A 12,804-nucleotide genomic window follows, 5' to 3' on the forward strand; every position below is an offset into this window, starting at 1 on the left:
GAGGATCCATTAGTGAACAAGTGATGTAATGCTAAATTTCTCCAAATCTGTTCCTAAGAAGAAACAAACTCAATATCTTGGATGGCCTGAGGTGGAGTACATTTCACAAGTTTTCATTTTTCAGGTGAACTGTTCCTTTAAGTACATTAAAAATGCTGTTCATACCTACAGTGGCTTGAACACGCCTCTTTACACCACATATTTATGAATTAATAATCATGATATTTAAGAACTTTTAAGTAATAATGATGTTCATTAATATGTTAATATGTGAGGAAAATGTATGTATGTGTATATATATATATATATATATATACACACACACAATACATATATTGTTTTACGATTATACCACATGTGTAACACCCCTGTGGACTGTTTGTTGTGGTTTCTTCCCCTTTTGTTGGTTTAGCCCGCTCCTCCTAGTCCCCCTCCGCACCTCCCTCTGTTTCTACGGTGCGAGGACGTACCTTCCGGGAGGGGGGAGTAATGTAACACCCCTGTGGACTGTTTGTTGTGGTTTCTTCCCCTTTTGTTGGTTTAGCCCGTTCAATCATTAGTTAATTATCCTCAGTGTGCTCACCTGTCTGCCCCTCGTTATCTGCCCTATAAGTTCCTGTCTCGTGTATTCTAGTATTGTCGGTTATTGTGAATGTTACCCTGAGTGTGTGTGTGTCTCATCTACCCGTATCTGCCTTGTTGTCTCTACATTAAACATCCTTATTTGAATCCTTGTCGTCCTCGTCATCCTGCCTGCCTCCACACACCTCGACCGTGACAGCATGACAATATCAGAGTTAAATTTAAATGTAAAATTTCTATACATTTTCTCTAATACAAACACACGAAACCAACATAAAAAACCTTCTACGGATTGCCCGAGATTTATGATAGATGGTGTAACACTTTACGATAAGGTACTGTTTGTTCCATTAACTAACATTTAACTAAGAATGAGCAATACATGCTACATTATAAATAATCTTTGTTAATGTTAGTTAGATAAAAATACAACTGTTTATTATTAGTTGGTGTTAGCTCAGCTCCATTAAATAATATTAAGCTTTTGATTTTAATATATTAGTAAATGTTAAAATTAACACTAAGATTAATTAATGCTTTACAAGTATTTATTGTTCGCTATTAACAACGTTAACTAATGTTAACAAATGTAACCTTATTGTAAAGTGTTACTTTTATTCACACTCCTTTATGTCATATATTATGGTTTCTAAAGGGGACACATGAGATTTCTAAGTCTTTTAATCAGTAGATCAGAAAATCAGGAGAAAAGTCTCCTTTGCTCATGATGTTATCTAATAAGTGTAGAAACAATTGAGATCTCATTTGTGATTTTTCTTTCCTGCGGACAGGCTCCTTCCCTGGAACATTTTGCCTCACTTTCAGTCAGCTGACTGAATGATTGAGCGGTGAAATGGAGCTGAAACACTAGCTGCACGGTTTGAGATCCTCTCCTTGTTGAGGAAAAACTCGGCAAGTTACACCGTTCATTCTGTTGGCATTGTGACAGGTGAAACTCTGGTGAAACGTCCTGCTCACTTTGCATTTTTCCGATGCATGTGCAGTTTTGCCACTTGTCCCCAGAAATCTGATTCATGCAGTGAAGTGGTAAATGGGCTCTGTGCATGATGCATTCAGACATACAATGACAGCAGAGTGAAGCTCTTTTCAATAAATTGACAGCTTTTCACAAATACACATCATCTGTCATCAGAGAACTGCAAGCAATCTCTCTCGTGTGTAGACAACCTTTATCTGTAGATCATGTTTGTAAGTATTTAAGATTCATTTCTGAACATTAAGTTATGTACTTTATTTTTTTATTTTTTTTGCTGTCTTGTAAGATCTTGTTTTTATTGAATGCTCATCTTTAGACACCCATAACTGGTTGCTCTTGGTCAGTTTTGTTTAGTTTTTGGATGTTTAGTCGTTAGATATTGTTGGTTAGTCTTGTTTAGTCACTGAATGTTGTTGACAAGTCTTCATTGGACATTGTTGGTTAGTCTTGTTTAGTCCTAAATTGTTGATCAGTCTTGTGTAGTCATTGGTCAATGGCTAGTCTTGTTTACTCATTGGTTGTTGTTGATGAGTCTTGTTTAATCATAGATTTTTGTTGGGTAGTCTTGTTTACTCATTGGCGGTTGTTGGTCAGTCTTTTTCAGTGATGAGTTGATGTTGGTTAGTCTTGTATAGGCATTGGTTGTTACCGGTCAGTTTTGTGTAATCATAGGTCAGCCTTGTGTAGTCGTTGGTCGTTGTTGGTTAGTCTTTTTTTACTTATTGGTTGTTGTTGGCCAATCTTGTTTAATCATACTACATATTGTTGTTGGTCAGCCTTGTTTAATCACAGATTAATTGTATTTAGTCTTATAAAGTAATTGGTTATTGTCAGTCAGTCTTGTTTAATTATAGTATTTTGTTTTGTTATTGTTTCCTCACTGGTTGTTGTTATCAGTCATTCTTTTTTATTTATGGATTGCTGTTGGTTATTTTTGTTTAGTCATTGGCTGTTGTTTATCAGACTTGTTTAGTCATAGATTGTTGTTTGTTATTCTTGTCTAGTCATTAGTTGTTGTTGGTCAGTCTTGTTTAGTCAGTGAAGGTTGTTGGATTATCTGGTTGGTTGTTGGTCAGTCTTGTTTAGTCAGATTGTTGTTGGTTATCTTGTTTAGTCATTTGTTGCTGTTCATTTAGTCTTCTTATTCAGTATTTAATACCCCAACAGTATATTTATATAGCCCTCACATTGCCTTTGTTTATTAAGTGTACATTTTGTTCTTTCCTGACTGAGTTTTGGGAGTCTTTACATTTATGTTTAGAGTCCTTGGTCAAATCTAGTCGAGTTCTGCTTTTTTATGATTTTTATTTACTACTTTCACATTCTCAATAACACTGTACGTAACGTCAGTTTGTTATACAAACACTGACCGCACAGTCCACACAGACATAGCTTGAGGGGATTTAGAAGCATAAAATCCTCAGATAATGTTAAATAATACAGAGAGAAAAAACTTGTAACATTTTGTGCTGAGATGTGTTGCAGCACAAGCTGTTTTGAAGAATTAACTTTCACAAAGAAACATAATGTGCTTTGTGCACAAGAATGTATTTTTGTTGCTGTTGCTAGTGATGTTTGCCACCAAACGTTACTCCTACTTTTACATAATTACCGGCTCCTGTTGAAGCCATTAAGCTTTGCAGCGAATGCAAAGATGATTATAGTTGTAATTAGCTTCATGAGAGCAGCGAGCAGCAGAGAGATATTACGCTCCATTCAAAACACATTCCGGTGAATGATTCTAAAGTCACGCTTGCTTCAAAAAAGCATGCGATTCCCAAGAGTCATTGAGACAAGCTGTCATTTTCTGAAGAACCTGCAAATGTGCAAGAAATAGTTACAGTATACAGTCCTCATAAGACAACTAGGCCATTAGAGAAAAACTGATGGACAGTCTCGACAGGATGTTACTGTCAAAGAAAAAAAAATCTAAATTGTTCTTTTTAGTTTTTTCAATATGTATTCCTGTTTTTCTTCAGAATAGTTTCATTTTTGATTAGATGTATACAATATAACTTTAAGAACATGTCACCAAAATGAATTTGAAAAAAAAAATGAAAATGAACTAATTGCTATTTAGGCTACTACGTAATGTTTACCATTAACTAAATAGCGACTTTGGCTAGTTTATAATGTTCAAAAATATCCAAATATCTAAAGCTAGTTAATAATGTTTATGATTAGCCAAATAGCTATTGTGGCTAGTTTACAATGCTCACTAATAGCCCAATAGCTAAGGCTAGTTTACAATGTTTAGCCAAATAGCTATAAGTTCGTAATGTTTACCATCCCTTACAAAAATTAGCCATGGTTTTGTTGTAGTAAAAGTGAAGTAACCATCATATTTTGGCATATTGATTACCATCTGTATAACCATAGTTTTACTACAAATACAATGGTTAGTGTAGCAAAACCATGGTTAGTTTGTGGTTACTACAGTTTAACATAGTAACCATGTTTTTTTGGTTTTATTTGTAGTAAAACCTTGGTTAATATTTGTAAGGGATGAGCCGGCTATTGTAGCTAGTTTATAATGTTCACCAATAGTCAAATAGATATTCAGGCTAGTTTATAATGTTTCCGATTAGATAACTATAAGCCTAGTTTATAATGTTTACCATCCCTTCCCTGTTGAAAAAATCAGCATAGGCTGGTTAGGTATGTTTTGAAGCTGGGATGCTGGTTTGAGCTGGTCCTTTGCTGGTTTATGCTGGTCCTTTGCTGGTCCTTTGCTGGTTTATGCTGGTCATATGCTGGTCTTAAGCTGGTCGGACCAGTTTAGGACCAGCACATGACCAGCTAAGGACCAGCATAAATTGTAGTAAAAATGCAGTAACAGTTTTTTTGTGGCGTATTGATTGTCATCTGTATAACCACAGTTTTACTACAAATACCATGGTTAAACTATGGTTAGTTTAGCAAAGCCTTGGTTCATTTGTGGCTACCATAGTAACATGTTGTTTTGTAGTAAAACCATGGTTATTTTTCGAAAGGGATGAGTCGGCTCTTGTAGCTAGTTTATAGTGTTCACCAATACTCAAATAGATATACTGGTTAGTTTATATTGCTCACTAGCTATAGGGTAAATAGCTGTTGTTGCTAGTTCATGTTGAATTTCAATATATGAAATACCTGAAACCAACACTTGTCATGGTGTAACTACAATACTACTTTTGTAAGGGTGTGAACATGAAAATGAGTTTCACACCAATTTAGGTTTTAAGGAGCAGACAACATCTGTGAAACTATTGTGTGTGTGACTGTAGAGCAGCTGTAGCCATGTTCTGTACTTAATGTGTACATTAAACGCGAGAGCAGATGTAGCAGTGTTCAGTAGTTGGTGTGTAAACAGAGCGGGTGAGCTGCTCTCAGTGTATAAGTAGCTCCAAGCAGATGGCACAGTTATGGCAGCCAGAGAAGTCAAGTCACAGCAACTTCAAGCAGCAGCTGCCCCTTTCATGCTGATTTAGGACCTGCTGCTGAGTTTTTACATTCAAAATCCATACCTGAAACAGTAAAAATTAGATTTTGTAGATTTCAGTGTAATGTACGCAGCTTTCACAGCTTGGTGGTCCAGAACGAGGTGAAGAGGAGGGAGAAGGGGTGCACTTACAGACGGTGTGGATGAGTAAACCATGAAGAACATATTGGGTGAGCAGAATGGCAAAAGCAGACATGAAAGAAACATAGAGCTGAGATGGCAGGAGATTATGCTCGTCAACATTGTTATGGACTGGAGCCAAGGAGGTGGGACAGCATCTGTGACTAACTTTGAAGTTTGTGCATAAATGTGAGCGTTTCCCATCAGTCCTTTCACTGTACTGTGTGTTTGTTACACTGCTTTCTCTGTAACAAAGATTTGAAGTGCACAAAAATGCATGTCATTTGGACCCATGATTGATTTCTTAATGCTTATATTTTCGAACAAGATTGATTAGATGATGTGTTTTGTAAATAAGTCATTGCAACCTCAGAATGAAAAAATACAAAGCTTGGCTTTATTTATTTATTTATTTTTTTAATTGCTACATCTCACAATTTTAACTTTTTTTTTTTTTTTACAATTTTGAATTTACTTCTTGTAAATGCAGCTTTATTTCCAACTCAATCTTATGGGAAAATGTAACTATTTTATTAGTTGGTCATTTTGAATGAATTTGTTTGAATATGTACTCATTTATTTTTATTTTTTTGTGTGAAAATGCATGAAAGGTCACCCATATATCTAACCCTCACTGGGGTGAAAGCAGATCATTTTACACACAAATTATATTGTATGAATTCATAACAAGTCCCCACCAAATGTAAAATCGTTATGAATTAGTTATGAATTGACATAAGAGTGTGTTATTTCTTATAACTGCAGCTTTATATCCCTCAATTGCAGCTTTATGTTATAACTTTGATTTTGTATCTCACAATTTATTCTTTTATTTGTTATATTTGTTCTTTATTCAGATGCCCATCTTCCACAAAGTGGTTTCTAGTTGTTTTGGAGTCCACGCAACAATTTAGAATACAAAATATATGAATATATAATTCAAAAACAAGGATAAAATTACTATAAGCAGGTCAACAAACAATAGTATGACATTATTATGTTACATTAATCTGAATAATTAACTACATATACAAATATATAGCATATAAATGTATTTATGTATTTATTTGGTATGTGTAGACTATCACAAAGACAAGTGTGTTTTCTCAGGACAGCTATTTAATGATATCTGTAAGGTAGTAGGGACATTTTATGTGTAGTATTGAGAAAAAATGCTTGAAGCACCTTTAAGTAACTGAATGTCTGCGGATTTTACAGATTGTGTTTTACAGCCTGTTTTACATAACAGTAAAGTGAACCCTCTAGTGGTGTAGTCATATCATTACACTTTTTTTAGGAGGCAGTTTCATTTTTTTTTTTCAGATACTGGGCCTATGAGTCCCATTTACCTCCTGTTGGCCTCAAAGTCTCAGTCCTGTTATTATGGCTGAATGTAATTTTCTCCTCTCAGCTCCTAAGTTCTTAAAGTATCTCAGCTTCTCTCATGAAAGCATCATAATTGAGCTTTAGGTAAGAAATGAGAGAGAAATGTGTGCCTTCCAATAAATATAGTGTGACTTCATGGTGTTGAGCTCTAGAAGATCATCCAAGCTCAAGATCACAGATAATCAATCCCTGACAGTCGTGCCCTGTCTCCATCCCTGCCTAGACAGGCGCCAGTCAGCCACTGTCCCCAGTGGTATATAGTGGTGTCTTTAACACAATATGAGAAGAGATAGGACAAGATTAGCAGTCTGTATGTTTGCTGGAATAACCATCCACTTCCAGTTATCACGCACTACTGATTGCACAACAAAACAACATAGAATAAATCCTAATGAACATGTTATTTAATGTTGGATGTTTGGGAGCAAAAAGAATATTTATGTAGAATACTTTTTTTTTTTTTGCTCCACCAGTGGAAATAGTTTCAAACGAAGTCACAGCAGAATCAACTGCCGTGTCTCTGAGCAACACACAGTAGTGGTATTTTGTTCCAGAATTAAGCAGTGTTGTTAAATGAATCGGTTGAGTGACTGTTTCAAATGACTCACTAACAAAGACAGTGACTGTGCCTGAAAGCTTAGGCAGCTGACTTGTTACCTCATTGCCCTATCAGGCAATGACTTTGCTGGCAGACATTGCGCATGACAGATTTCAGACAGACTTCTGAGCATAACGGTTTTATGATCTACAACAAAATAGAGAGAGCTTTGATAATAAATGTGAATAAGTGTATATGTAATTTGTAATTACTACAATACTAATTTCTCCCTTAAATTACGAAAAAGGAAAAAGTTGGCCAAAAACATACATTTACACACAAACTGACCACCAAACACACTTTTACAATGCATTTAACTTTATTCGCTCAGTTGTCATGGAATAGAAAATCTTAGTAGAAAGGATGTGAGATGATCATTGGATTCAGATGCTTGTTGCCTTCCTACCGCTGTATGCTGCCTGCAGACGTGGCATTTTTCAGCTTTTTTGAGCCTTTCTTTTGTTTTGTTTCTTAAGGAATCAGTGTCGTTGAATGAATCAGTGAAGTGAATGATACAGATGACGAATAATTCAGTTACAGTTGCCTGTTTTGTTTTTAAAAAAATCAGTGTTGCTGAGTGAATGATTGAGTTAATAATTCAAATGACTCACTAATAATGACAAGCACTTGTTGCCACATACTAGTAATGATGTAACCTGTAGAATGAATCATTGAAAAATGCCCACCGATAATACACATACTCTGGTCTGGCTCAAACACAGACAAGTGAAGTTATAGAAAAAAAGAGCGAGACATTCTAGCAGCATGTGTCAGATTGTGTTCGATAGTAGCTGTGGTTAGCCTTAGCTATCTCAGTCACAAAACTGTGTGCAAAAATGTGACAAAAACAGCGAAGTGCATTTTCACACTACACCATTAGTGTAGTAGATTGTTACAAGAAAAGCTACACTACTAGGAGAACAGCTGAGTTGCTGTCACACTTTTAAAAAATTTAAAGTTCCTCCCCAACACAACACTGGTTTGAAGAATACAAATATCCCACAAGGTCATAATCTCACAGAGGATGTATATCCATAATGGATATGTGATATCAATCTGGTTAACTGATCCCTACCCTTGTTTTCTGTTTCTCTGTTTCCCTTTTTTGTTTACTGTCATTTTCTTTATCTGAAATGTAATCTGTATAATTCCTTCTCTGTATATTCCAGCTTTATACTATATCTCCTTTCCTTCTCTTCTGCGTCTGCACCTCTGCAGGTACATCAGAGCAATGTATCTTGGAATCCAGAGCCGCAGACAAAAGGAGAACCAGCGACGCTTCTACTGGGCCATGATGTACGAGTATGCCGATGTCAACATGCTCCGTCTATTGGAGACATTTCTGGAAAGTGCTCCACAGCTGGTTCTCCAGCTCTGCATCATGATCCAGAAGAACCGGGCAGAAACGCTGCAGTGTAAGGAGTGCCTCTAGGCTCTGTACTGAGACCACTGACATTTCGAACAGTACTGCTTATGTGTGTCAATGATGAATGTTTTTGGATGTGTAAATTTCACTGGGATAACTCTGAAACCTTGGCAAGAAGAATGTGACACAATTTATACCTTTCAGAAGATATATTTACTCATGATTTCATATTTTGTGATTGTGGTCTAGCATAATGCAATTATAGGTTAAGAATTTCAGTAGTGAGAGTTGTTTCAAATTGACTGTTGTTGACACAAACAACATGCACTGCATGCTCTAGCAACATTTCATGATTAGAAATGCTACTGGAAATGTACCTTTAATTTTTTTATGAGTGCAACTCAAGGCTCTGTAACAACATGATGCATGGCCAAAATTTGCTGTTAGGTTAGCTTTTCAAGTGACAATAGTATATGCCCAATTGGATCTCACAGCTTTGTGTTATATTAATTTATCAACACGTCAAACAACCATCTTAATCTTTCAGAAAACTGGACACATCATGGAAAATCTATACTGTGCATCTGGAAAAAAGGCTGAGTTGTGGATGAATCTGAGTATAATGCCCTCCCTGTCTGAGACTTTTTGAATGATCAACTGTGTTTGTGGGGAGCATGTTTTTTCTGCTGTGCAGCAGATAATCTGAGCCGTAAGACCATTTCTTACGTTTGAGGTGACAGCACTGCCAGCATATGAACATGAAGTCTGAGCTCAGCAGGATGAATGGTAAACGTCTTAGAAAAAAGATATGTAGAACAAGAAAGAGGTGTGTTTTGGAAAATGGCTCCAACAAATGGTAGGCAGGTATTGTAGAAATGATAAGACAATGATTGATGCTGTTTGTATGTGTTAGCGTGCTTTTCATTAGCATTACTGGATACAGACAGTTAATGTTATTCATCGCAGTACATATATAATGGATTGTGATTTTATTATTTTTTTCACACAGAAAATTTACAAAGATTGCAGTGTGTTAGAATAACAGACAGATTAGAACCTGGAATTTGAAACACGCTTTAATGTGTTTATTGTGGTCCTGATACTTGTCCATTTATCATGTAAAAAGACTTAAAGGGATAGTTCACCTAAAAATTTAAATTACTCTATGATTTACTCACATTACAATAACATTACAATTTTTTTTTTTTAAGATATTCATATTAATTCCAACTATAAACAAGCAACAACATTGTATGTCTCTCTGTTGTCCAGGTGTGTCGGCGGTCGCGTCTCTCCTCTCTCTTTCCTGGGTTCTGGCCTCGTACCACAAGCTTCTGCGTGATTCCCGCGACGACCAAAAGAGCATGAGCTACCGGGGAGCGCTGGTGCATCTTCTGTGGCGTTTCTTCACCATTTCTTCTCGGGCGCTATCTTTCGCCCTCTTTGCCTCAGTTTTCCACATCTACTTTGGCATTTTTGTGGTGCTGCACTGGTGTGCCATGGCCTTCTGGGTAATCCACGGAGGAACCGACTTCTGTATGTCCAAGTGGGAGGAGGTGCTATTCAACATGGTGGTAGGCGTGGTCTATGTCTTCTGCTGGTTTAACGTCAAGGAGGGAAGGACCCGATTCCGCATGGTGGTTTATTATTTGCTGGTGCTGGTGGAAAATACCATCCTTACTGCTCTGTGGTACACCTACAGAGACCCGGTCACTACCGACTCCTACGCTGCATCTGCCCTCTGCGGCGTCTTCCTGTGCTTTGCCTCCGGAGTGGCCTGCATGGTCCTCTACTACAGCGTCCTGCATCCCATGGGGCCCCGGCTGAGGGTGCTGGCCAGTTCCTGCTGTGCTGAGCTGCTCTGGGGCCTCCCCTTGCCACCCGAGGCTGAGCCCATGGCTCCCACTCCGGGGCCTCGGGGCTCCCAAGCCACCCCGACCAGGGGGATGGCTTCAGGGGACTACAGCGAGCCGGAGGATGCCGCCACAGACACTTGTCTGCCGGTGTTCCAGGTGAGATCCACAGAGCCCACCGATGCGGCGGGTAGGCCCATCCCCCCCGAGGGGCCCCTCATCAAGATCGACATGCCCAGGAAGCGCTACCCAGCCTGGGATGCTCACTTTGTGGACCGACGTTTGCGGCGGACCATAAACATCCTCCAGTACATCAGCCCCAATGCGGTGGGCATCAGGTACAGGGATGGACCCCTCCTCTACGAGCTGCTCCAGTACGAGTCCTCCCTGTGAAGGTGTGCGATGCCGCTCTATCTCTACTATCATGCCCTCTCTGGTTCTCCACTTCCCCTGGTGCTTTTTTATTTAGTTGTGCTCTGAAGCTATAAGAGTGCATCTAAAAGAGTCTAAACAGAGAATATTCAACATATATTTTGACTAACAGAGTGTAGAGTTAGAGTTAGTCCGAAATACAACATTCCCTAGTTTGGGTTACTATGGCGTGAATGTTCGACTAATGTGTATGTTTGATGGTGTTTGTGGCCCTGTCGCCTCTAAAATGTGCATGATGGGAATGATGGAGGAACATAGTCTTTAGCATCCTCATTCTGATTTTGCTTTTACCATTTTGTGCCTACATTTTTCCCAGACAGTTGTGGTGACAACTGTTCTTAAAGATGGCAAATGAGTCAATATTAGCTAGACACTAAAAAGCACATTTGATTGTCAAAAAAAACACACGATGCCCCACTCCTTTTCTCCATTGATAAAGGGGGAAGAGGCTTGAAATTGTTGGGAAAGTGCACCAAAAAGGTACAATCATTTTTCAAATAAAATGCAATGATGTCATGTAAAAAATTGGTGTTAAATTTTGGTGACGGCCTACCATATTATACTGCCACCACTATTTTGATCATCAAGGGCCTTAATATTTATCTTAACATGTCTTTTCCTACTGAATCTCACTAGTGATGTGATATCTTCAGCTCTGTAATCTGAGGGAGTTGAATATTTGAATTTTTTACATATGGCCCACTATTTTTTTAACCCATCTGTAGTATGTGAGGGTGCACTTTATGACTGCTATGTCTAAATAAATGGGACATATTTTCTTATATACACTACCGTTCAAAAGTTTGGGCTTAGTAAGGATGCATTAAATTGATCAAAAGTGACAGTAAACAGTACAACTTTTCTATTCTGTTTAAAGGATAATGTAATTACTTTTCTTTCTCAAATAAATGCTGTTCTTTGAACCTTTTATTCATCAAAGAATCCTAAATAATGTATCACGGTTTCCACAAAAATATTAAGCAGCATGAATGCTTTCAATATTAATAATAAGAAATGTTTCTTGAGCACCAAATTCATCATATTAGAATGATTTCTGAAGAAATTGCTGAAAACTGGAGTAATGACTGCTATATTACTAACGTCTAATATATACCCAAAACTTTTAAACGGTAGTGCATATGATTATTATTATTTTTTATATATGGCCCACTGATATATTTTTTAACCCATTTATATTACATGTGAGTGCAACTGATGAAAGCTAGAAAGAATAAATAGGACATATTTCCTTAAATAAGTCCTTCCATAAATAAACACACACACACACGCGCACACACATAAAAATAAACTACTCTGTTAAACATATTTTGTCATATAATTTACAAAATGTGCTTTATGTGAATTAACATGTAAATTAATTGGTTTTATTCAAGGAAAAATATTAAGTAATATGACTAAACAAACCTTAATGAAATAGGTTACATCAAAGTTATTTTTGAGGGTTAAATCATGGGTTAGAAAACTGATCTTTAAAGTAACAATTGCTTGTTACCATTTTTACATTGTAATAATGAACAGAAATATTTGCTGTGTGTGGTGCTCAACTCTAACCTTTAGTACTCCTCCATCATTCCCTGCACAAAATTGCATTTTTCTCTCCACTTAAACCTTTTCTTCAGAAAAAAGGCTAATGGTTTCTCAAAAGGTGAAGAACCTTGACACATTTACATGTGTAAATGGTATACCATTCGCATTCAAAATGTACTATATTCATTTTTGATAAAAGAAAAAGGTTCTTTATTTGAATTGTGCAATATTTTTTTGAAAATGTACTTTGAAGTGATTGGAGAAAAAGGTGTTGCTTTTGCCTGAAATTAGCTAAGTTTATACACCACCATCGAATGCATGCCAAGGTTGCACATATTGAGGATTGACTAGGTTGCCCGGTGCCAACCAGCGAATGAGGGTTTCTAATGTGCAAGATTATTGAATTAAACATCCCATTTTATGTTTATTTTTTTTCAGTAT

At 37.1% G+C, this 12,804-nt stretch overlaps 1 protein-coding gene across 1 annotated transcript in view; it reads left to right on the top strand.

Annotated features, from left to right (window-relative positions):
• LOC107723320 (XK-related protein 6) overlaps window positions 1-11,693 on the top strand; it is a 52,486-nt gene extending 40,793 nt beyond the window's left edge. Inside the window, exons 2-3 of the mRNA XM_016531887.1 lie at window positions 8,383-8,579; window positions 9,803-11,693. Of these exons, the coding sequence (XP_016387373.1) occupies window positions 8,383-8,579; window positions 9,803-10,776 (1,171 nt within the window). The 3' untranslated portion in view covers window positions 10,777-11,693. The remainder of the gene's footprint in view (window positions 1-8,382; window positions 8,580-9,802) is intronic.
• Window positions 11,694-12,804: the final 1,111 nt, after the last annotated feature.

This window comes from Sinocyclocheilus rhinocerous, unplaced genomic scaffold, assembly GCF_001515625.1.
Source record: "Sinocyclocheilus rhinocerous isolate Xijiao unplaced genomic scaffold, SAMN03320098_v1.1 scaffold1725, whole genome shotgun sequence".
In the NCBI taxonomy this organism is placed as follows: Eukaryota; Metazoa; Chordata; class Actinopteri; order Cypriniformes; family Cyprinidae; genus Sinocyclocheilus; species Sinocyclocheilus rhinocerous.